A 26,479-nucleotide genomic window follows, 5' to 3' on the forward strand; every position below is an offset into this window, starting at 1 on the left:
TACCAAACAACAAACAACAACAACAACAACAACAACAACAACAAAACCCCAACCAAAACCAAAACCAAACAAAACAACCCAAACAAACAAATAAACAAAAAAAACCTTGTTAAAATTGCAAGTACTCCAAGAAAGGCAATGAAAATGATTAAATCCATGGAAAGCAAATTTGGATGGTGGGTGGCAGGAAGTCACTGGGTATTTGAGTGGCCCTGGAGGGTAACACACTTGAAGACAAACTTTGATTGTTCTGCAATTTGAGCTTGGAAAAAATCTTGTGATGGACTTGTAAGAATCTGAACAGAACTTATAATGGGGCTGGATATATGCTTTGCTTTAACTAAGGGAACTCACTGATGAAACAGATGTGCACATCCTGGTCTTCATACAGTATACACCCTCCATAAACACGCATATGCATGCACGTTTGCCCCTTGTATGTATACGGCAGGTAACATTACCTGTCAAGGTAAGAGGGATGGGCCATCCACTTCCCATTTTCCTTGACTCTTGCACAGTACCTGAATTCTTGGGGAATGACACTCCTCTGCAGCTCTAATACATGGCCTAGGGCATGACTTAGAATCAAGAATTTATTAGAGGAGTGTGGGGAGACTCAAAATGGTGAAACAATCAACTCTCTCTCCTTTTCCTAACTGAATTTTGGATTTGTTTTCCATTCCAATATCTATCATTACACAGATTCTACAGGATGTCCTGGCAGACTGGCAATATGCTCTCTAGCCTTATAATTGAGGCTCATAGAGATGAGGTTACAGTTCAATTAACATTTGATCTGAAGAATATGAAAAAGTTAAGCATCAGACTAATTTGGAAGGCTTCATTTCAGATTGATAACCCCAGGGGAAAAAAAATCTTAGAATTAACAAAGAGACCTTCCTAATGGTGTGGCTACGTGTGCATTAAAGACATTAGACCAAGATGTCACCAAAATAATTACTGAGTGGTGGTGTACACCTGAAATCCCAGGGGTTTGGGAGGCTGAGGTAGGAGAATTGTAAGTCCATAGCCAGCCTCAGCAACAGCGAGGTGCTAAGCAACTCAGTGAGACCCTGTCTCTAAATAAAATACAAAATAGGGCTGGGGATGTGGCTCAGTGGTTAAGCACTCTGAGTTCAATCCCTGGTACCAAAAAAAAAAAAAAAAAAAAAAAGGAAGAAAGAAAAAAAATAAATAATTACAGCGACATAGAAACTGGAGATCAGGAACCTCAGATTGATCCACTCAGCTCAGATATATGTATCTTATTACATGAAATAAAATCCTTGCAGTTCTTCACATGGCCAACTAGTACCTGGCCTCTGTGGGTTTCTTCCAGTTTCGCTATTTTTTTTTTAAACTGGCTTCAGACATTCTCCTTACATTCAGAGAACAGCTTTGAAAAAAAAAAAAAAAAAAAACCCTGGGTTGAATTCTGCTAAGTTACTAATTATGTTTAAGAGAAGTACTTGGTTGAATTCAGCATGATTTTTTTTTTCTTCAACAAATCGGTTCTATGTTTAGATAGTAATAAACTCCTCCAGTCTGTAGAACAACTGGCATGGTGGTCCCTTGCACAAGTCAGGATTATGGAAAAGGACCAGCAATGACTCAAAAAGAGACTGAGGTGGCATCACGACCCTGCCCTGTGACTTTGTGTCAGATCTTGGTTGAACCAGCCAGTTGTAGAGAGAATTTAGGGGAGAAAATGGAAATTTTGAACATTTACTGGCATGGGAACTTGGAGAAAGCAACTCTTTTTTGTTTACTCATTCTGGGAAAAGGGTACATAAGGTATATAAGCACAAAGAAAAAAATCTGAAAGAATAAATATTCAGGTAATCATCTCAGAGTTCTGGGAACACAAAATTGAATTTTATTTTTCATCAGCTCTGCTTTCTGAATGTCTACAATACTTCATCATCATAATAAAAGGTCTGAATCTTTCCTTCCCTTGGTCTCCCTCCTACCTCAATTCCTTCTGAAGTTCAGGAGGTGGATTGATTTATTTGCTAATTTGTTGCAGTTTTAGTAAGGGAGACAGAAATAGGCCATTTCAAAAATCCCTTGAACAAACAAGTAGTTCTAAGAGATGATGTGGATAATGAGAAATGATTTGCTATGCCAGTCTATATTAATTACATTATATTTACTCCTCACAGCAACTATAAGAAATCAATTTTTTTTTTGATGGCTCACACCCGTAATCCCAGCAATTTGGGAGGCTTAGGTAGGAGGATCGAAAGTTCGAGGCCAGCCTCAGCAACGTAGTGAGACCCAGTCTCCAAATAAAACATTAAAAGGGGGTGGGGATGTAGCTCAGTGGTAGAGTGCCCCTGGGTTCAATTCCCTCCTCTGCCCCCGCCAAAAGCAGATGTTGAGCCTCAGAGAGACTAAAAAATTCACCTGAGGTCCAACAGCTCAGAGGCCCAACAGCTCAGAGGTGGCAACACCAGGATTCTTCCTCCTGTCTGACTTACATGCAGGCTTTCCTCCTGACCATCACTGTTCTGCACAATTCAGAAAGACTACCAGGTTCCTGTACATCAAGGAATTCTAAGCATCTTAAGATGAGTTTAGCATCTTAAAGTGACAGACATCCTGACACACCATAGAACAGAGATGGAGTTTTGTTTAGCAAGAAAAACAGGGCTGGCTTTGGGCTGGGGTGGGGATCATTTGCATTTCAATTAATGATGATGCTGATGAAGATGATGGTGGTGGTGGTGGTGGGTGGAGTTGGCTGACACTTACCAAAGGTGTCCTCTGAGCCAGGTGCAGCCCCGTATGGCATGGCCTTTCAGCCTCACAACAACCCCACAAGAGAGGCTCTGTTTATTATCTAGATGAATCATCGGAGGCTCTGAGAGAGATTAAATACCTTGTCCAAGGTCACCTAGCTTGCAAGGTCTGAGATTGTCACACAGTAACTCCCATTTAGGACACTCAGGTCTGTTTACCTCTGATAGAGGGGATAACTCACTATTTCAGTGTCTACTATGTCATTTACCTGGATTTTCTTTAATCAGCACCCCCAGAACTGCAACCTACATTTTTTGGGAGGTCACTTCTCTCACCTGGACATCTGGTGATGGACATTATGGCTATAACAGTTTGCTCTCCTTGTAGCCTATTCTTCAGTACTTCCTGGAGCAAGATGACTCCTGCTTTGATTGACATCTGCTCTTGTCTGTCAATAAGGTCATAAAAATAAGGTGACCTGTGATTTCCTATACAAATACTGCCAGTATGTTTCCATAGGCAGATTTCATTTTTTTGAATTACCCCCTTAAAGGGAAATAGTCACTCCATTCTTGTGCTGGACACATACACGATTCGAGAATGGAACAACAAATTAAAGTCTGTGCAAAGCAAAGAATACTGAGTAGCAGCTCCATCTGAATCTGACCGCGCTGCCTGATTAAGTTCTTAAAGGCAGTTGGGTAAAGGGGCCCTTTCCTGATCTGATAACTGCCAGGGAGAAGCCAAATGCGGAGTCAATCTGCAAATACTTAATCCTCCAGAAGGCAGATTAAGTGTATAATTGACCTAGATAATCCATGTATCATCTCCAGTCAAATGTTCCCTGGGTCCGGTTCACAATGACACGGGGGCCTGCAGAAAGCCAGCGTCATGCAGCATCACCACCAGTGTGGATTCCATCCAAGTTTGAGATGGCTTTTTAATCACTCATCTCAGAGCCTGTGAGGTTTAAGCAGATGAATTCACCCTAAGCACATCTCTTTTAATCCTGATTTTCTTCTCAGTCTGTGTCTTCAAGAAGTACAAGGAGGAAAGAAAATAAATTAATTTTTGTTTAGACCTTGAAAATCTTAGGTGCTTCTATTGATGATCTGATCTCTCATTTCAAAAAGCATGTTTTTGTTTTGGGGAAGATGTTGAATTAATCACTAGAGAAGGCGGGAGGGGGGCGGGGGGTGGAGTGCAGGAAGCCATCTGCATGATTTATAGATACTCCAACTTGAAATCGCTATCTTCGAGTTATTTCTTGAGCTTGTGATTTTCTCCTTAGCTGCTGCTGCAGGAACATGGAGATAATTTCATATCCATGTTTTATATTTTCTTTAAAAATCAGCAATAATTGCTGAGGAGGGCAAGCTTCCCCTTGAGACTGATAGCAATCTGATTTCCTTTTAAAAATTCACCACTTTAATATAATTTCAATTCATTGTTATTGTACATATTGGAATATTCTCTTGATTTAAATCTCTGAATATTTTGTTTCTAAATAGAAGAAACTTACTTTGCAGCAAGTGAGAACAATATGCAACCATTCTTCATATATGAGTTTTAGAAAAACAATATAGATTAAAAAAATGTACATCTAAAATATCGTGGGTAACAGTTTGGAGATTCTTTTCTAATCAGTACTTTATTTTGGATTGGTTAGGTCCCATTTAAAGTTCATTATCAAAAAAGTATTGTTAATGTTTTATGGAAAGACTATACAAACCAATTAGATCAATACACAGGGAAAACTTTTGTTGCAGGAAAATAATCTGGTAATGCAATATTATGTCCAAACGTATTTTGTCCAATAAAGCTAGAGTATGCTTGGTTTTAAAAAAAATTTTGGTAAGATGAATTTGGAAAGCCTATTCTTACGTTACATAATAAAATAAAAATGCAGAACATCCCAAATAGAGCCCTGAATACTATGCCAATAATCTTCCCCAAGCACCCTTTTCTAGCCACAAGTACAAAGATGAGGCAGAGGAAGTGACTTCAAGATTACTGGATGCGGGGGGGCCTCGCTAAAACAGAACATGCACCGTTAAGTGACCAGCTATTATGCAGAATATTCCCAGATACAAACACACACTAAAGCCATCCAGCCTTTTCTCCAAGGGCACACTCAATTGTGCAAAAAAGGAAACAATCCAAATAGTAAGAACTCAAGGGATTTACCAGGTAAATAAAACTGAGACTTGAAACACAGTTCAAAACACAACAGGAATTCTTAGAACATGCCTCTGAATGACAGATGCCAGCAGAACAGAACCTGGGAATGACACGACAGAACCAACACCCCCCCCCCCCCCCAGCAAACAATCTCAGAGAGAGACAGATATATATATATATATATATATAAAATTTTTCCCCTTCATTCAAAATGCTAATTTGCTATTATTCATTTTTGCCATTTATCAAAATGCAACAATTTGGAAGCAAAACCTCCCAGATCAACAAGTCTTTCTCAAAAGGTTTCTGCCAATTGTTTATAGGACCACCATCGTGAAGTTTAAAGAATAAGTTCGTTGCAGCCAGAAACACAGGGCAGCAGCTTTCAGGCCCCTTCTGCCTTGATGTTCCCACCCTCTAGTTTAGCTCGGTGGACACGAGTCTCGAAGAGCATCTATGCAAAGAAATAAACAGGATGCTTGAGGAAACAGAAGCCGAAAATAATCAAACATGTTGGTAATCTGATGTTTTGCTGCTAGATTATAGAAAAACAGTAAGTACTGAATTAAATTACCGAGGCTGCATGGTAATGAAGCTTTTTGAGAAGCTCTGGGTTTTGAAAATGACAAATGTTTTAAATCCCTGACAGATTCAATAACTTTTTTTGCACGACATCAGTTAGGTTGCCTAGCACCAATATATTCTGTAAATTAGGGGATCAGGTTATTATTTGGAAAGGAGAAAAGTAAATGGCCAAGAAATTCATATCTAAATAAGCTCCTGAAAATTAAAAAAAAAATGACTGCTCCGTGGGGTTGGGAGAGATATGTAGTCAATGGTCAGTTTGGCTCAGCCTTTAAAAATCACTAGGGACTCCATTGGGAAAACAAAATTGGGACAATAAGAAGGTCAATTGTTCCCAGGCTGTTGCTCATGCAGTGGACTATGTGGAGGAATCAGAGACACTGGTGAATTCCTGAATGACCCTGAACATAACTGGCTCTCTGAAAAGCATCTTCTTAGTAATATTTCTTTCAGTTATCCATTCGCAGTCATGCCCAGGGGGTGGAAATGTGCCTGCCTGTGCCCACAGTTAGGCATGTCCACTTTCATCTTCTGTATCTGCTGCCAAGGCTGGACTCTTTACTTTTTTGCATCAAAAGTGGGTTGTCCCTTTCCTTAAAAAAGAGCCCCCAAAGAGATCATTTGCCTTGCTGGCTTTTTGCAAGACTACCTTTAAAAAGTTCTTTTCCCTTCTTCTACTTTGAAATTTAAAACAAAACAAAAAAGAAAAAAAAATAAAAAGAAAGAAAGAAAAAGAGGGGATTATTTCATATCCATGAAGTCTCAGGTTAAACTGCAGACGAAGCCTCCAATTCAGTACTAGGTGTTTTTGAAGTTCCAGCAAGATCATGGCACACACGCTCGTGCGGGGACATGCACGCACGCGCATACACACGCGCGCATGCATACAGGGGTGCACACGCATACGCGGGCCACACAAAACCGAGAATCAGAAGATAACCGATCAAAGGAAAAGAAAAGAAAAGAAAAGAAAAAAGGCAACCTAGGCATTGAAAAGAACAATCCACAGGCTTCTTGAAAATTTGTGGTTTGGAATTGAATTCAGCCGAGAGGGGAAGAGTGTCCACACTCCTAACTGCAGACCCCGAGGGTGCTGCCTGTCTGTTTTCAATGCCTATGGGAGGGGGGATTATGCCCCAGATATATTAGGCTCAGGACTTTGATAAAGGCGCACATGCAGAGAAGGGAGAGGACCCGCTGGTGAGCTTTATGTATGTATGAGGCATTCTCAGTGGATGTGGGTCATGGTAGAAGATGTACACAGGAAGATTATTTGATTCTAATTCATGCCACTTGATATAATGTGATAAAACATTTGACATGAGAGATAAGTTCCATTTTAATCCAAGAGAGGACGAGTGGGAATTAAAAAGTAAGAAGGGTTTTGTGGTGCAGGAAGGTGATGGGGGGGAGAGGGGTATGGAACACAGAGAGGGGACGATTGGGAAAAGGGGAGAAAAAAAAAGAGAGAGAGAGAGAAATGCCTTTTCAACACACTAGGAAAGCAAATGAGCTGGAAGACAAAGCATTTAAAAGTCAGAAGCTGCAGAATCCAAAAGCGGTGCCAACAATGAGCTCACTTAGCTATGGAACAAAAACACACACGCGCACACACACACGCACACACACACAAAAACTCAGTGTAAATTGGTGAACACAATCAAAGAAAAATATAGAAACAAGGATTCCATAATAGACCAAAACATTAATGTTCGGGCTGGCACTAAAAATACAAGAAACCTGGACAGGAGGAGCTCACATTTCACGAGACAGAAGTAGTCTGCACAATTAGAGCCACACGGAGACAAGGACATTGGCTTCCATGCACTCTGGCCGGGTCTCCACTGGCAAATTGGGGGGGAAATGGGAAGCAAAATACCTGGCTATATTAAGCAACCCCATCTGTTTTGGTCTGAAAGAGGCAGGCAATTTGAGACCAAAGCAGATTCTTTTTTTTTTTTTTCTTTTTGCCTTGGTGGCTTGCTTTGCTGTGCAGATGTAGTCACAGTGGAAATAAGAAATCTGAAGTTTGACCTGGGTCTGGCAGCCCAGCGTCCTCACTTTGGAATACCTGCTTCTCCATGCATTTTTTTTTCAGGTGAGTGGGTGGGGGCGGGGCACCACTGTTCAGACAGGCACCTGGCCCAGTCACTGTTGCCCAAACCCTGGCTTGATTTCTAAAAAGAGCAGGAAAAAGTGCTAATATCAATTCCTACCACTTTGCTAAAACCCAGGGCTAAGGATTTCTGCTCTTGTAGAAATGAAATCATCTTTGAAGCCATAATAATGTGACATTTACTGCACATCTGCACATCTGCATGCCATTCCACTGCTGGTATTGGGGAGGTAGCCCCCCCCAGCTTCCCTCATGCGAGGCCAGATTGCAAGGAGGAAGATCAGGTCTTTGCCAGTTACAGATGCTGCCTCACAAGCTCCGTGCGGGGACGCGCCTGCGTGCTGTCCTACGTGTAACACACAGCCTTGGGACTGAGACACTGCTACACCAGGGGTGGGTTCAGAACAGACACATGACAGATAGGCGCCTAAGGCAGAGGAAGAGGAAAAGATTTTGCTTGAAATCAGGAGCAATCCATTTTCTCAAAATGTGACTTATCCTCCTGTCTCTTATTTTGTCACATTTTGGAGGGTCTCCTCCTTGGTCTTCAAGGAGGAGAAGGCATTTACTTACATCAAATAACCTTTCTATATACATCTCCTCATTGACCTTATCACGCAGGACATCCTGAGAGTGGCGGACGAAAGTCACGTAGGCGTCGGCCACATCCATTCCAGGTTTCTGCAAAGAAACAGGAAAACATGAAAATGGGGTTTGCAGACAGTGACTCTTCAGGGATGACCCATTTGTCCTGGCTCCCACCCGCAGCCCCTCCTAGCCTCTGCACCGTTTTGGCGGGACTAGGTTTGCAGCTTACAGCCCAGACCGGTAGGAATTGATATTAGCCCTTCCTGTTCTTTTCAGAAATTAAGCCAGGCAAAGAGGAGAGTTGGAATTGCAGATTTTTTTCCCCCTACCATTAATTCTTTTTTTTTGTTTTCTGGCAATTTTATCTAATGGATGAATCTTCACTGTATCTTCACCAGAAATATTCTCTGGCTTTCCATTGAAACCCCCATGATGCATATGGATATTCTTTACTATCTGTCTCCTTTTCCTCTTAAAAAAGAAAACTATAATCAGGGGCTGTGGTTGTGGCTTAGCGGTAGAGCACTTTGCTATCCTCACCATCACATATAAATAAATAAGAAAAGATATTGTGTCCAACTATAACTAAAACATAAATATTAAAAGAAAGAAAGAAAGAAAACTATAACTCTTGCTGGCCAAGTCCATTTTGGGGAATAGTTTAACCTGAGTATATAGAGTGAGAATTTGCTAATTAGTTTACAAAGTGGAGACATTAGTTTTTCTTTTCTAATGTAGCCTTAAAGTTGAAGATTAAAAAAAAAAATCCCAAGAACCACAGCAAGCTAGGGGAGGAGGGGAAGATTTTTAAATAAATTAGATTTTCTAGAAAGGTAAGCAGGTGGTTCATCCAGTACTCAGGCAATGACTTATTGTAAGGAAGTAAAAGAAAAAAAAAATCTCAGGATCTACACCGCTTGAGATGTCAAAATCAAAGTTATCTCCAAAGAAACCTATTAAAACACTGTAATATGGGTCATTAGCAGAACTGCCACAAACCCCTTAAATTTCCACAATAGATATGTATGTTTGCTAATAACTAAAAAGATTAGTTTTCATTACTGTGATTTACCTTAGATCACAAAGTATCATTTCTCTACAAGACGGGGACTGTCAGGCACTGCAAATTGAAGTTAGTTAACACTTCTGTGTAATTTCCAGGGTGAAAATGAGGAAGGTTTGGAAACAGTAGGACTGTATATTTTTTTTCCCCCTCATACAAAGCAAACAATTATCAAGCAAAGGGCCAATCCCTGGCCCCCGGGATGCTAGTAACATTTCTTAACACCCGCTGAAACAATGACAAGGTATTAATTTGAAAAACAATGAGGACAACCCAAAGCCACAGTAGTCAAGTGTTACACTTTCAAGCAATTTTCAGCAAATGGATTGAGCAGGGTCCATGATGGTCCTATAATTGTTGCAGTTTTATGATACGAAACAATAGCGGTTCTCCAATGAGAGTGTCAGCTTATCAATTCCAAACTGGCACCTCTCCCCTCTCTCTTTGGCAGCCGCACATCAAAGGACATTCTCGGTAAGGATGGGGACCCCTACCTGGGGAACTTGAGAAACTTATTATTATTGTTTCCATTTCTTCCCTTGTGATACTTGTGGCAGATGCAGCCTTTTCCTGGGTGCACGCAGCCATCTTAGAGCTACGATCCAAAGCCAAGTTCAGCAGATCTATCAGGAACCCATGATGTTACAGACAGACATCTAGAAGGATGCTATTTTCATCATTCCTTCTTTCAACAAGGCTTACTGTCCTCACAGGGGCATTTCATTTAATTTTTAAAAAAGCTCTGATTTAAAAAAAATTAGTTTGATTCATCTCACCCAGGTAGTTAAGAAGCTCGGTTGACTCTTATTTTTTTTAAATATTTTTTAAAATCAATAGCTTAACATTGTACTGTATATTTATTTGATTGTTTTTCGTCTGTCTTCTCCCACCAAACATAAGATACATGAATAAAGGACCATTGGTCTGTTTCCTGTTGTACCTCCAGCTCACAGAATAGTGCCTGGCACATAGTAGGTGCTCAGTAAATAATTGCAGAGTGAACAAATCTATGAATGAATGAGCAAGTCCTACCTCCACCTCCTTTTCAAAGCTCTTCAGGCACACTGCATGGATTATTACTGAATCCACCTCCCCCCACCAAAAAAAAACCCCTTGGAATTTATGCAAATCATTAGACTTCTCTGGGCCTCAGTTATGCCACCTGTAAAATGGGACTAATAACAGGTTCCTGACTTACCTTCAAGGATTGTTATGATCATCAGCTAAAATAATGTATATGAAATTGTCTCAAAAGCCATAAATTGCAATGTCAACATCAGCCCCTGACTCCCCTTCCTGATATTATATCACACCAGGGCCCTATCTACTTCTTCAATCTACTTGAGACCCAAGATGTAAAAAGGGTCCTCAGTGGAGCTGTGTCAAGATGAAAATAATAAAGCCTGTGCACAAAATGTGTACTTCTCTTATCATAGTCCTCAGACTCTCACTCCCAACGACCTTCCTTTTAAGCCAGCTTCACATTCAATTCCAATGAGTTTTGTCTGTCATCCCTTGATGGGCCAGGAATGGGGCATGGGCAAATGATGGAACCCAGGTGTGCTGGTAAGAAGGCCCTGTCCTTTGCCCTGGAGTGCCAAGCATAAGGGACAAGGCTGCCAGACTGCACCCTGAGACACAAAGATTCACTAATTACTGGAGTCTGGAACAAAAGGGGACAGGGTGAGCTGGCCCTGCACCATTGGGCCATTGAGGAAAGATTAAATGATAGTTCCCTGGTCAAAAACCCAGGGATAGGTGCTGTGGTACATGCCTGGAATCCCAGCAGCTCAGGAGGCTGAGGCAGGAGGATCATGCGTTCAAAGTCAGCCTCAGCAACTTCGCAAGGCCCTAAGCAATTTAGTGAGAACCTGTCTCTAAATAAAATATTTTTAAAAACGGATGGGGATGTGGCTCTGTGGTTAAGTGCCCCTGAGTTCAATCCCTGGTACCAAAAAACAAACAAAAACCAAAAACACCTCGAAAAAAACAAAAACAAACAAAAAACCCCCACACAGGAATAAAAATGCAGAAACGATGTATAATGCATTTTAAGTAGATTTCCAATCAAAACAAAATCTAAACTGCCGACACACAATAAGCTGAAAAGTATTTACAACTGAAAAATAAACTTGACTGGAAAACTGATACCATTAGATAAATTAAACTTTATATTACATTGCTGTTCATACACAGTCGGATCAACTTTTAAGAGACAGCTTATAAATGTGGCTTGGATAGAATCAGAATCTGACATAATTTTTAGAAAATATTTAAATACAATAAATATATATCTGTACAATTAACACCACCACGTGTGGAAGACATGATTCATGAATAAGTGATTCTGTGGCTTAGGAAAAATGGGACATTTCAACTTAGCTAGCCCCCATTGGGATACGTCTGAGCATGGGGAAAACAAACCCAAATTTTCAGCATCCCAAGCAAGCCCTGAGGATGAATGCAAATCTGCTACATATACCGAAAGGTTGAATCTTATATCTAAGACACAGAGAGATGCTTTGGGGATTATGCAATGGTTGGAATGACTGGTAGCAGTTCTTCTTTCCACTAGTGGGGATAATTAAGAGGCAAATCTCTAAAGTAATTGCTACTCCCTACACAGAACTCAACTAATAAATGATGTGCCAGAAACCTCAGAGGGTGGCACAGATGAACTCAGACTTTGAACCATGACTTGAGAAATGATTGTACCCAACAGTTCTTTTTCTTCATCTCTTTCTCTCTCTCTTTTTGGTACTGGGGATTGAACCCAGGGGCATCTAACTACTGAGCCACATCGCCAGCCCTTTCTATTTTTCCTCTTGCGATAGATCTTGCTAAATTGCTTAAGGCCTCCATAAGTTGTTGAGGCTGGCCTCAAGTTTGCAATCCTCCTGCCTCAACATCCCAAGTTGCTGGGATTATAGGCATGCGCCACTATGCCTGGCTTTGTATCCAATGGTACTTAAACCTGGCTGCAAACAAGAAGGATCTAGAAGGTTTATAAACACTGATTGCCTGTGGCCCCACCTCTACCTGCTGCCCAGAGATTCTGTTTTAACATGTCTGGCAAGGAACCTGGGCAGTAATACTTATAAAAGCTCTCCAGATGTTTCCATGACACAGCCAAGGTAAAAATATCACTGATTTATTCATTGGTTTCCAAATTTGTATCATGTATCAGATGAACATGAAGATCTTTTTAGAAAGAGATTTCCAGGCTCCCCTCCAGAACTACTGAATCAGAATCTCTAGAGGTGAAGTCTGGGAATCCCAATTAAAAAATGAGCAAAGAAACAAAACAAAACAAAACAAAACAAAAAAATCTTTGCAAGTTTAACTACTGCATATTCTGGTTTGGGGGCTGCTGATGATAGCCAGTACTTATGAACTGGCTCTCAGAAAAAACAAAACAACAACAACAACAACAACAACAAAATTAGATAAACAAGCTCCAATTTGTAGGGTCTGCCAATTCCCATGGTGTAAATGATCCTACTAAAGTTGATTGGGAGCTACCAGACTGCTGTCACTGAAGGCTGAGTCGGAGTGAGACATGTACTATTGTCTTTTAGGAGCTAATGCTGAAGACTCTGCCATATCTCTATAAGCTCAGGCTCTACAATCAAATTGAGAGCCTAGATCTTTTTGTTTTATTTCTTCCCTTGGTGTTGAGGATTAAACCCAGAGCCCTGTTCACATGAAGCAAGCTATTGCACCACTGAGCTACACCCACAGTTCTGTCTCTGGATTTCTACTCCCTACTGACTCGCCTGGTGAACTTGGGCATGCTACTTAACCTCTCTGTCTCAGTTTTCTCATCTGTAAAACAGGATGAAATTAATTAATCCTCATAGGATTGTTTTCAGAAATAAATGATAATTATCTACTACATGTAAACAATACTGGGTGCGGTGGCGCACACCTGTCATCCCAGCAGTTCAGGAGGCTGAGGCAGGAGGATCGCAGGTTCAAAGCCAGCCTCAGCAACCAGGAAGCACTAAGCAACTCAGTGAGACCCTGTCTCTAAATAGGATATGAAAAAGGGCTGGGGATGTGGCTCAGTGGTCAAGTGCCCCTGAGTTCAATCCCCAGGACTAAAACCCATCCCCCAAAACAAAACAAAAAACTATGTGCATATTGTCTATGTGTGTATTGTACACTACTATTTTCCATAAAATGATTATGTATTCATCAGACATGTTAAAATATGATGAACTATAAAAGTACACATTGTTGAACTTAATTTTAAACTTTAACATTGTTCCTAAGCAGTAATAACTGGTGCAGTCGTGGGTCTTATGTGCTAATCATATTTTCTGATACTAAAATCATGATTCAACTATGCAAATAAAGATGGGTGTCTATGTGCTAAAATCATCTTTCAGCAGGACATAGTGCTTAAGATCATTGCTTTAAATCTTACCTCTGTTGTTTACCGGCTGTGCTGCTTGGAGCAATTTAACATTTCTGGGCCTCAGTTTCCTCATCTTTAAAGTGGGGCACTTGTGAAGACTAAAAATAAAGAGCTTAAAACAGTGCCCAGCACATACAGTGGTAGTAGTTATAGGTACCTTAATTACTTTGTTCATCTTCAATGGCAAATATATCACATTTGGGGACATACTGAGTGATTCATTTTTTTTTCCTCCATAGAGTGCAGAAACTGATAATTGTCTCTCTTTAAAAAAAGAAAAAAGTTGTAGATGGATACAATACCTTTATTTTATTTACTTATTTCTATGTGGTGCTGAGGATCCAACCCAGTGCCTCACACATGCTAGGCAAGTGCTCTACCACTGAGCCACAGCCCCAGCCCTCTGAAAATTCTCTTTTGATCTTTCTAAATGACTGAGATCTGGACACTTTCATATTAATATAGAGTCCATTTTACCCCCTTCTTCACAATAAATATGAATCTGGCTTGTAAGAATTATTAAGCTGAGTGCATGCCTGTCATTCCAGTGGCTTGGGAGTCTGAGGAAGGAGGATTGCACGTTCAAAGCCAGCCGCAGCAACTTATTGAGGCCCTAAGTGACTTAGTGAGACCCTGTCTCAAAATAAAATATAAAAAAGGGCTGGGGCTGTGACTCAATGGCTAAGTACCCCTGGTTCAAACCCTGGTACGAAGAAGAAGAAGGAGAAGGAGAAGGAGGAGGAGGAGGAGGAGAAGGAGAAGGAGAAGGAGAAGGAGAAAAAGAATTCTTATATTGAGCCATTAAAAATTGCTGATCTTGATCTTCGACTTCTCTAAAATGCCATTCTCATGTGGTTCAACCTAACAGCTTGGTAGCACCAGTGGCTGGATCAAATTTCTCCATGTATGGGCCTTGTCTACGGGGTCACCCAGCCAGATCTCCATGTGGAGATCTCTCCTCTGCTTTGAGGGCTACAGAAAACAGACTGACATGCCAGATCTTTGTACTGGGAGATGAGAATTTCAATCTCGGTCACTGGTGAAGACCAGGGGAGGGCAGGGCTGATGTCAGCCATTCATCCTGACTTGCACTTTGGACATTGATACCATCGCATACCCTTCTCTGATGACATGTCTGCTGAGTGCCAGGTCAGGTGCTGCCTGTTCTCCATTGAATTTGGTATTAGTATCTCCATTTTAAAGATGGAGAACCAGGGCCAGAGACTCCCCATGAAGCCAAAGTTTATACTTTAGGGCTTGACAAAGCCAATTGCTTAACTTCTTTGCTGTGGTTTTGTGAGCTTTTTCTATTCTCCATTCTTCTGCCTACACGAAGGAGTCGGAGGTCCCTTGATGAGAAGTATTATATGAATTCAAAGCATAATTATTGATTGCACATTCTTTCATTAAACAAACAAAATATATGCTAATGCTAAATTCACTCCAATTTTCCATTTTGTCTTCCTTAGAGGAATAAGCCAATAAACCATTACACACTTAGCTTCCTGGGGAAATGAATTTAAATGTTAATATAAATCCTTTTAGAAAAAAACAAATTTTAACAAATAAGTATTTGAACAAGGAGGGTACTTAACCACGTTCAGAATGAGAAATGCTCAGTACAAGACCCTTGGTGGCTGTTGAGATAAGCTCTCTAAATTTAATATTTTATAATAGACTCACACCTCTTTTGTTAGAAATGGAGAAACAGAATCATTTTCTTCCCTCCTTTATTGGAATATATTTAAATCTCTCCAATTTTATTTTGCTAATAGGCAGGGCAAAGTCTGTCTATAAATGTACCCTGGTTTATCACAGGTAATCCCATACTTTTTAGCATTCATGTATAGTACTTAACCTCAATTTAAATGTAAATTTTGGGCAACTTGGAGTGCTTTATCTGTGAACTTTGAGGGCTCTCGCCATTAATGAGGCCTGCACTAATTATAAGCAGTTTTTGTAAGGTTTCCTTAAAACAACTGCAGAACTGACCCCCAAATGAACAAATTCAGAATTTATTTGCTTTAAAAAAGATACTGTTTGGGCTGGGGTTGTGGCGTGGTGGTAGAGCACTTGCCTAGCATGTATGAGGCACTGGGTTCCATCCTCAGCACCACATAAAAATAAATAAATGAAATAAAGGCATGCTGTCTGCCTACAGCTAATATATATATAAATATAATTTACTGTATACATATTATATATATATATAACTAATATATATTGTTTAATATATACATATATAAAAAAAAGATACTGGTACTCTAGTGCAAATTTCTAGCTCAGAGCTCTACTCTTAAGATGTTTATGTAAGGGGTGGAGGTGAGCAGGATGGAAACAGAAAGAAAAGAACCAGAGAAATCAAGAAAAAGACAAGTGAAAGTGAGCTAGGTTTACCCTGCAGCTGGAACACTCTCTTCCTGGTGAAGGAAACCATACGCTGGTCTGAAAAAAGATCCTACTAACGAAAGGGTCTTGACTTCTCTCTTTCTGATGATCAAGTGGGGAATATACAGTTTAGCAGCAAGTAATGAACAGCACCAACAAAGCAAAGCCAAAACAAGAAAAAAAAAAAATTCAGACAAAACAACAAACCCACGAAAAGCAATTTTCAAATACTCACAGGTACGTCCACATATTTGGAAGCTGCCTTCACCTAAGGAGGAAAGAAGAACGGAGGTGAGGCAGGTGTTTATGTTTAATATTTTTGTTCACAGATCAAGTTCAAACAACACACAGGCACGCAGCACAGACCAGGGAAAACACAAAGGTATGAAAAGATAAAATGTTTTCTACTAAAAAATAAAAAAATTGGGCTGGGGATGTGGCTCAAGCGGTAGCCCGCTTGCCTGGCATGCGCACAGCACTGGGTTCGATCCTCAGCACCACATAAAAATAAAGATCTTGTGTCCACCGAACCACCGAAAACTAAAAAATAAATATAAAAAAATAAATAAAATAGAAAATAAATCCCTAGCCACTGCTTTGGAGGTAGGGAGAGAGAGAGAGAGAGAGAGAGGAAGGAGAGAGAGAAAGAGCACAAAATTTTACTGATTGAGATTCTGGGGCTGGTGTGGGAGATTTGCATTTTCCCCCTATCTTTATTTTTATTTTCCTTTTTTTTCTTTCTTTTTGTGGTTGGTACTAGGGATGGAACCCAGGGGCACTTTACCACTGAGCCACATCCGCAGCCCTTCTGTATTTTTCATTATGACATAGGGTCTTGCTAAGTAGTGTAGGGCCTCACTAAGTTGAGAAAGCTGGCCTCCAACTTGTGATCCTCCTGCCTCAGCCTCTTGGGTTGCTGAGATTACAGGTGTGCACCATCTATCTTTAAAAAGAAGAAAAATGACTCTAGCTAAACCCAAACGGATGGATAGAGGGTTCACTAGTCTAGAGAAGCAACTAAGATTACTGGCACTTCTTCTTCTTTTTTTTTTTTTTTTAATGAGAGAGTGAGAGAGGGGAGAGAGAGAGAGAGAGAGAAAGAGGGAGAGAGAGAGAGAGAATTTTTTTTTAATATTTATTTTTTAGTTCTCGGTGGACACAACATCTTTGTTTGTATGTGGTGCTGAGGATCGAACCCGGGCCGCACGCATGCCAGGCGAGCGCGCTACCGCTTGAGCCACATCCCCAGCCCCTACTGGCACTTCTTACACCTTGGGCCTTGGTGTAATTTGGCTGCAGGTTGCCTGGATTGAATCAGTCAGTTCTCAGGGTCCATTAACCTAGATCTTCAAGAGGAGGGAATGCAATGGGGTGAGTGAAGGACCCAGAGGGACATGGTGTCTGAGGGTCGGGTACCAGAGCCTTTCAAAACTGTCCCAAAGCTGCTATTATGCCTCATTCTGGTTTTAGGTGCTAAAACAAAACAAACAAACCAAACCAAACAAAAAACAGGTGGAAAGTGCAGGAAGTGGCTCTGTAACTCATTTTTAGTTTGGCGAGAGTGCATGTGGTAGAGAGTAATGTTTGGACATAGAGTTTGGAGTCAGACCTGGGTTCAAATCCAGCTCTACTGGGAACGGTGTGATCTTGGGCAGGTTATTTCATCTCTCTGAACCTTACTGGCCTCATCTGCAAAATGGAGACACTAATAATACCTCTCTCAGGGGTTGGTGAAAGGGGGAGTGCATATAAAGTCCTGGGATATGGTGCCTGGGACACACTGTCACTAAGGATTCATAGACACACGTGGGTGAGAGGCTGAGGAACTGCTGGGTTTGAGGGAGCGTGTTTGATATTCTGTGTGTCTCCGTGTGGCATGGAGGGACTGTATTTCTGGTAGGAGAGCATTTCCAGTTTTACCAGAAACTTCAGAGACTGCCAGGGGCACAGGGTAGTCAGAATATCTGCTGACATTTCAGGGAGGTTTGTTTTTTACCATTTGGTTGAGATCGATATCAGTCTTCATAGCCCTTATCCAAATGTGTCCCAGAAAGTCACCCCGAGGAGTCCTATCCTCTCCCCTTTTCCCAGTGTGCCTTTCCAAACTTTCAACTCCCCCCTGATGGCAGATAATGAAGCCCTAAGAAAGAGTCCAAAACCAAGTGTCAAAATTTTGGTAAGTGTCCCAGCCAGTTGACCCTGGGGAAACCTTGTCAAGTTCTTTAGCCTCCATGAGATTTCTAGAATAGGATAATAAAACCGTACTTTGTGCGGCTTATATGTGATCAAGTGAGAGAATATGGGAGAAAGTGCTTAGTAAATTTTAAAGTTGGTGGAGGGGGAGAATTATTGCCAGCACCCAAATCATTCCTGTTTTCTTTGGTTTAAGATTCTCTAAGAAACCTACTCCTTTTTCCCCTTTCTCTTTCTTTCTTGTACCAGGCATTGAATCTGGGGGTACTTAACCACTGAGCCCCATCCCCAGTCCTTTTTATATTTTATTTAGAGACAGGGTCTCACTCAGTTACTTAGAACCTCACTAAGTTGCTGAGGCTGGCTTTGAACTCACAATCCTCCTGCCTCAGCCTCCCAAGCTGCAGGGATTACAGGTGTGGGCCACTGTGCTGGGCTCTACCCTTGTTCTTTGTAGCACCAATTGCAATTGCAATTCAGTACCTTTTGTTGCATGTGTGCCGCCCACAAAATGTCATGAGAGCAAAAGTTGTATCATCACTCTTGCAAACAGTTATCTCCCTGTGACTCATGGGCTACCTGACTTTGAAAGGAAACTCAGGGAAAATCTGGGAAGGGAGGGACTGAGAGAAAGCCTGTGGCCAGTTCTGGCTTCAAGGTGCTTGCGAAATAAGCAGAGGAAAAGACCAGATTGGTCAACCTAAAAACCAACATAGCTATATTGAAAGCCTGCCAGAGCTGGTGGGAGAAGGAAACTGTCCCTGTGACCTTTAGAGGGATTTCAGGAAAGCTTTCCAGATTTGGTGTGATTACCATTTGTACTAAAGGATTCCTCATCCTAAATCTGTCCTCTCCATGACTCTTCCAAAATTGAGTCCAGGCAAGAAGGTGGCTTGTTTTTTTTTTTTTTTTTTTGCACCAGGGATTGAACTCAGGGGCACTCAACCACTGAGCCACATCCCCAGACCTTTTTTGTAGTTTGTTTAGAGACAGGGTCTCACTAGTTGCTCAGTGCCTTGCTTTTTGCTGAGGCTGGCCTTGAACTTGTGATCCTCCTTCCTCAGCCTTCCGAGCCTCTGGGATTACAGCCGGGCCTTGTTTCTGTCTTTCTCAGGTTCAGTACTATCACTTTGCACCATGCAGGACTTTCTCACAGAGTTTCTTCTTTAAGCCATCAAGGGAAATGGGGACTAGCAATCAAATCCAATTACAAGGAAACCAACTAAAATGCCTAGAATTTAAGAATTGGGTTTTCTCATGCTCTCTGCCAAGAGGCAAAGAAGTCCAGACTCCTAGGGGATCACCGGAGCCCAAATTCCTCCCTGGGATCTCCCGATGGCCTCGTCGCTAGTGGAAAAGCTGGAGGGATTCAAGCATGGCTGGTCAGAGCGGGCTCTGGCAAGAGTTGTTCTCAGCTAGAAACTCCCTCCTTTGCTCTGTCAAGTTGATGCTTGGCAGTTGGTGGGAGTTTTGCTACAGTTGAAATGATCAACCTTTAAATACGCCTACTCTCCTCTTACCACGCACATGCGGTTCCAATCCAGAGAGGGACACCAGTCAAATCCGTTTCCTCTCGGGGAAGACAAGGCAAGCTCCTGTCGTGAATGCAAACCTGGGGCTCTGCGACTGGGACCAGCCTTCCGTCCCTTAGGCTCATCTTTATTTGACAGCAACGGACTTGCACTTAGTCTTAATGATCTTCCTTGCTTCCCCAAAGCAGGGGAAATTGTGGCCCTCTTTTATTATTATTACTTTATCTTTTTGTACTTAACCACTGAGCCTGAGCCCCTCCCCCCTTTTTTAGATACAGGGTCTCATTGAATTATTTAGAGCCTCCCTAAGTTGCTGAGGCTGGCTTTGAACTCACTATCCTCCTGCGCTGCTGGGATTACAGGTGTGCACCACTGTGCCAGGCCCTATGACCCTGTTGTTATTTAGGAGCAGGTGTAGTACATCATTTTTAGTTCTGGCATTAAATTCTTAAAAAAAATTATAGTTGTAGATACACAACATGCCTTTATTTTAGTCACTTATTTTTATGTGGTACTAGGGAACGAACCCAGTGCCTCATGCATTCTAGGCAAGCACTCTGCCACAGAGCTACAGTCCCAACCTCCTAGCTATTGAATTTTAGGAAGGATACCAATGATGAGGATAAAGAATATTCTGAGCCAGGTGTGGTGGTGCACATCTGTAATCCCAGCACTCAGGAGGCTGAGACAGGAGGATCCCAAATTCAAAGCCAGCCTCAGCAATGTCAAGGTGGTAAGCAACTCAGTGAGACCCTGTCTCTAAATAAAATACAAAATAGAGCTGGTGATGTGGCTCAGTGGTTAAGCGCCCCTGAGTTCAATCCTGGGTACAAAAAAAAAAAAAAGAATATTCTGGAAGTGTGTTCTATGAGGACAGTGAAGGGGCAAGCATCTTGCCCGAAAAAGGAAGAGCTAATGGCAGAGAAAGAGATTCAAGGGCTGGGGTTGTGGCTCAGTGGTAGAACACTTGCCTAGCACGTGTGAGGCACCGAGTTCAATCCTCAGCACCACAAAAAATAAAATAAAGGTATGTGTCCATCTAGAACTAAAAAATAAATATTAAGAAAAAAAGTTAAAAAACCCCCCCACAAAACTAACTTCCTTAGGGGAAAAAAAGAAAGAAAGAGATTCCAGGTAGGATCAAACTACACTGAGGTCATGGTGTTCCCGAGCACTGAATCAGGAACAGTGAGTAAAGTGACAAGACCCAGAAGAGGATGCAAACACAGCCCCACACAGTTCTGGCAGGAAACGGCCACCTCTGCTGGTCCAGCCCTCCCGCTCCCTGTGAGGAAGGATGCCCTACATGTGGCTCTTTCCTATGTGAGAGACCCATCTCAGTCTGTCTCCTGCTTCTGATTTCAGCCTCCTCCTGAGGTCGGAAGTGGTCATCAGTTCTACTTTTTGTTGTAATTGGCTTTTTTTTTTTTTTTTTTTTTTTTTTTTGCAATTGAGTTGTAGCATAGTGAAGAAAAAATTGACAGAACTCTGGTCCCTTTGAACCCTTTCCCGTATAATGCCAGCAGCTCCCCATAAGCATCATCTGTTATACCTTTTGGCTGGCTACATTCTAAGTAGAAAAGAGTGATCAGATCCTTCCCAGGCCCTAGAGCTCTGAAGTTATTGCCAGAAAAATCTAAACATGTACCAGGTACCATGTCTATCAGGTCTCACTGAGTTGCTTAGGGCCTTGCTAAGTTGCTGAGGCTGGCTTTGAACTCGCCATCCTTCTACCTCAGCCTCCCTGGCCACAGCGATTACAGGAGTATGCTACTGAAGCCAGCTTTATTTTATTTTTTTAACTTCAAAAGAAATCTTCCCAGAAAAGTGGCTTAGAGGACGGGTCTAGGACTGTCTGGATTGGAAGTGTGGCTTTGCCATTTTCTAGAGTGGTGACTTGGACCAAGTTACTTCTCTGGAAATGGGACCATCATAATGTCCCTCAAGGCACACTGGGAGGACTGAATGAGATAATCCTCACATCCTAAATGGGCATGACAATGACAAATGGTACTCTCTGTGCTAAAGTCTCACCAGGGCTTCTGGAAATACTGCTCACTGGCGTAGATGGAGGGTTTGCGCCCCATCCTGGAGGCAAGAGTAGGTTTCCCTTCACTCTCCTAGCCCGCTGGTCATCTCTGGCTATAAAAAGGATTCTGGAATCTCCCCAGATTACCAGCAAGTATCTGAGGGGATTCCCTGACTGGGATACCTTCCGTCATTTTGGGGACACATCATGCTCTGGACAACTTGCCATCGAGGCTGAGGCCAGAGATCTACTCTCCCCCACAGGATGGCTGAGTCTGGGCATGTGAGAGAGGACACGTCCCCCAGCCAGAGCCTTCAGGAACACAATCTATTCCTCTCTGGGACCAAGCCATGTGCCTGGGTGCAGGAGACAAGGGCCAGGGCAAGGGGTCTGCCCCGACTCCTGGTCTGGCAACCCTTCTGAGGGATTCCATGGCTTCAAAACAGAGGCAAGAACTGCGAGCTGGACCTCGTTTCCCAGGACTCCTGCTTTTTGGAACAAACATCTCTTCTCTATCAGGGATCCCCGCTGCTCCCAGACTGCTGCCCCCAACCCCAGCAGAGCCAGTTCTGGGAAGGGAGGAGGGAAAAGGAGACCCAGCTGGAGAGACCGATGGAGACCAAGGTCGAAGGCAGGAAGATGTGCTACTACCAGGGAGCAACTTGTTTGGGCTTTCACATGCCCGAGACCCAGGACATGGATTTCCTATGAAGGCGCCACACTAGGGCTGGAGGGTGAAGGCATTTGCTCTGAGACTCCTGACCCCCTTCTTGAATGATGTCCAAAAGTTCCATCTCTCCTAAACACGAACTAGTCCATTCCAACAACTAGTCAAACATGTCACCTTTTAAAAGTGCTTACTACTTATCAGGATATAAGTTAAAAATACTGCATTTTATATTCAATACAATATTAACTATATTAATATTTTTAGAGGGCCTATTAACATTCCCATCTTACAGTTGAAGCTACTGAGGCTGAGAGAGATAAAACAATGTGGGTTGAACTCACACAACTAATAAGTTACAGCTTTGGATGGAACCAACCTAGGTCCCTTTCAACAGATGAGTGGATAAAGAAATGTGATATATATATATATATATATATATATATATATATACATATATAGTGGAATATTATTCAACCATAAAGAAGAATGAAATGATGTGGATAAATAGGTGGAATGGGAGACTATCATGCTAAGTGAAAACCTAAGGCTAAATGTTCTCTCTGATATGCGGATGCCAACACACAATAAGGGGTTGGGGATAGAAGTTTATTGGATTAGACAAAGGGAAATGAGGGGAAGGGAGGAGGGTTTGGAATAGGAAAGACAGTGGAATGAATGGGACAGAACTTTCCTACGTTCATATATGAACACAGACCAGGGAAACTCCACATCATGTCCAACCTCAAGAATGGGGAGTTCTATTCCATGTAGGTATAATGTCACAATACACTCTACTGCCATGTATAACTAAAAAGAACAAATAAAAAGAAAATAACAACAACAAAAAAGTTACATCTTTGGACCTCTCATTCTCCAAGTGTTTTAGTATTCAGTTAAATAAAATATCCATCCACCCACTTTTACTGACTAGTCATATTTAGTCTTGTTTGTGTAGGTGTGTGTGTGTGTGTGTATGTGTGTGTAGACAAAACCTAAAATGGCTTCTTCAGGAAAAATATCAGAGGGATTGGAATAATTATCCACACTGACCTAGTCGGGGCAGAAGTTCCAAAATGGATTCTCTGGCTGAATGTCGCAGCTAATTACCTCGACCCTCCACCTGACTGAGCGTGTGTGGACGGGCTTAATGGTCTGTCTATTGAGCTCTTCCATTATTTCTCAGGTGCCCAAGGTAATCTTTTCATTGAACACTCACCATCCTGGGATTTTCACAATGCTGATGACTAAGGGATTTTCTTCTACTTGGTCCTAATAAGGGGACCTGAGTTAATCATTGTGTGGCTTTGATAGGGAGCGCGGCAGGGGCTTAAACCACTTCTCTTGCTTCATTAGGGAAAAAAGCAACCCAGGTGCAGACCACGAGGACCTCAGGGGTTGATACTATTAAATCAATGCACAGACCCCCCCCCCAAAAAAAAATGTGGATTAGGTTCTTTTTGCCAATAGAAATCTGCTGGGGAAGGCTCAAAGATGGAAGGGAAAAAAAATCTGAATAGATATCACTGCATTAGTGACATCTCGAGCTTTTCTTTCTCCCCTTGGTCTTAAAAAAGAAAAAAAAATACCAAGGAAATGATTTCTTCTCTGCACGGACTCCACTCTGCCTGTGGGACTTCATAAGAGTTGGTTTCTCTGCCTTTGCCTGCAAACTGCACACCACACCACTGTTAGAAGGACCAGCAACATTCATGTCAATGTTTGGCCTTTGACATTTCTGGAATAAGACTAAAGGATGCTATTTGGCTTCTTTCTCCACTTCTTTAACCCAGGACATCTTAGAGATGTGGATTTTTTTTTAAAGACTCAAGGCAATTCAGTATGTAAAATTAATACTTGGTGCTGCTACCATCCCTAAAATAACTTTTTATCTCTCGTTCATTCAATTCTTATTTATTGCCATCTTCATCTCCAGAATATAGATTTGATGAGGAATAAGAAACATCTCTCTCCTCAGTGTTTGCACTACCAGGTGTATAGTAGTGGCTCAATAAAAGCTGGTAGACTGGATGGAAATTTGGACTGTGATACTCTGTTCAGTACCCAGGATAGAGGTTTCTAGAACTTTCTTTTTTATTGTCTGAGCTTTTGCACTCTTAAGAAACAATTAAGCAAAGTGTGACTAGGCACTATGAGTTCAAAGGGAACTGTCTTTGCTGCTTCTCTGAGAAGAACTTAGAGGGTCTCTTGTTCCTGTACTCTGAGGAGGACACCAGCAGGATGTCAGGTAACTGACCTAGGTATCAGCTTCCTCTCTGGAAAGTAGAGCTAATGACAATAGAAACCATAGCACCTCCTCATGGGGTGGTTGTATAGATTAATTTAAAAGAAGAAATTCTTAAATGCTAATCACATTCGGGACACCATACAAAGTATTTTACCTGAATTAATTCACTTAGTGCCTGTGAAGAGTTAAGGAACGCCAACTCTTACACAGGGCCTGGCACATAGTAAGTGTTCAATTAGTCTTGGCTATTTTGACCGTCTCTTTCTCCCCTGTTTCCAAAGGGGTTAATTTCATTGGTTAAGACTATTGGCTATGTTTGCTGGTGGGTGGGGTCATTGGCCTTTAAACACCACACAATTGGGTATGTTCAGAAGTTTCTTGGTTAGGACACTTCTGAGGGGAAGACATCCAGGGGCAAGAGGCCTGACCATCTTACTTTCTCTCTTTCTTGCTGGAATATTGTGGGTTGTGTCTAGATCCTCTGATTTTACTTCTCCCATAGTGGTGTGCATGGAAAGAACCAGAAAACATGAATTTCTAAGCCTATTTTGACCAGATGACTACAATGCTGGCCTCTTATCTATTATAATGAGGGTGGGTTAATTGTTTTCTCCTTAAATTCCTTCCAGATTAAAAAAAAAAAGATGCCTGTGACTCTTAGAGGATCATTTAGGCAGGTTCTAGGGAGAATGTGGGCGAGGAAACATTTCCCACACCTTGAGAAGGTTATCAATGCTCTCGTAGTAAAGCAAAAGGCCTTTCATATTTTAGCATTAATAGAAGTTCTGGAAATAAGACTCCAGGAAAAATATAGTAATTTTTATTATAGTGATTTTTAATTTTCATCACTGTAATTTTTTAGCATCTCTAAGAAAATTAGAGAAATATTTTCATGGGGGTGGTGGCGCACGCTGTCATCCCAGCGGCTTGGGAGGCTGAGGCAGGAGGATCTCGAGTTCAAAGCCAGCCTCAGCAAAAGGGAGGCACTAAGCAACTCAGGGAGACCCTGTCTCTAAATAAAATACAAAATAGGGCTGGGGATGGGGCTCAGTACTCGAGTGCCCTTAGCTCAATCCCTGTTACCCCTGGCCCCCAAAAGACTTTTTGCACAGGTAGTAGACAAGAAAGTAGGGGACATTTGGTACAGACATAAAGGGAATGCAAATAGATGGGTATGGGTTCTGGGTGTTTCTGGGGAGCCACTTCATTGATTATTCCCAGCAACAGTCTAGTGACATCTGTCCCTCTTTGGGATGTTTCGGGGATTGATGAGGAGGATTCATATAAAGGTCCATAACAGTGGGGCCTGGCAGGCTCTGGGTACAGACGGAAGGAGCACCCTTTGTGTGCCTGGGCAGTGAGCCCCTGGCTGATTTCCCTGGAGCCCATATACATGTCCACACCCCTCCTCCACCTCCCAGTTTTATGCTCGCTTTTTATAACAGACATGGAAGGGGCAGGCTGGCACCCACCCTGCACACAACCTCCGTGGGAAACACTGCTGTCAATAACAGGAGAAGCTGAGACTGTCTCATTGATCAGAAGGTGGGCTGTATCTGGAAAAAGGATGTGCTGATTTCTAATCAGGATGAGATCAGATTAATATAGGGAAGTGGCTAAGAGCACAGACCTTGGCTTTGGACACATGGGTCAAATTCTAGCTTCACCAGTCCCTAGACAGGTTACTTAATCTTTCGATGCTTCAGTAAAATGGGAATAGAGTCCTT

The 26,479-nt window shown here is 41.9% G+C and overlaps 1 protein-coding gene across 5 annotated transcripts in view; it reads right to left on the reverse strand.

Annotated features, from left to right (window-relative positions):
* CADPS (calcium dependent secretion activator) overlaps positions 1-26,479 on the reverse strand; it is a 479,847-nt gene that overhangs the window by 31,918 nt on the left and 421,450 nt on the right. For all 5 annotated transcript variants that reach the window (XM_081283086.1, XM_081283087.1, XM_081283085.1 and 2 more), the window contains 2 exons: positions 16,319-16,351; positions 8,198-8,305 (listed from right to left, as the gene is read on the reverse strand). In XM_081283086.1, coding sequence (XP_081139212.1) covers positions 8,198-8,305; positions 16,319-16,351 — 141 coding nt within the window. The remainder of the gene's footprint in view (positions 1-8,197; positions 8,306-16,318; positions 16,352-26,479) is intronic.

Source organism: Spermophilus citellus (assembly GCF_964194105.1).
Source record: "Spermophilus citellus genome assembly, chromosome: 3".
NCBI classification, from domain to species: Eukaryota; Metazoa; Chordata; class Mammalia; order Rodentia; family Sciuridae; genus Spermophilus; species Spermophilus citellus.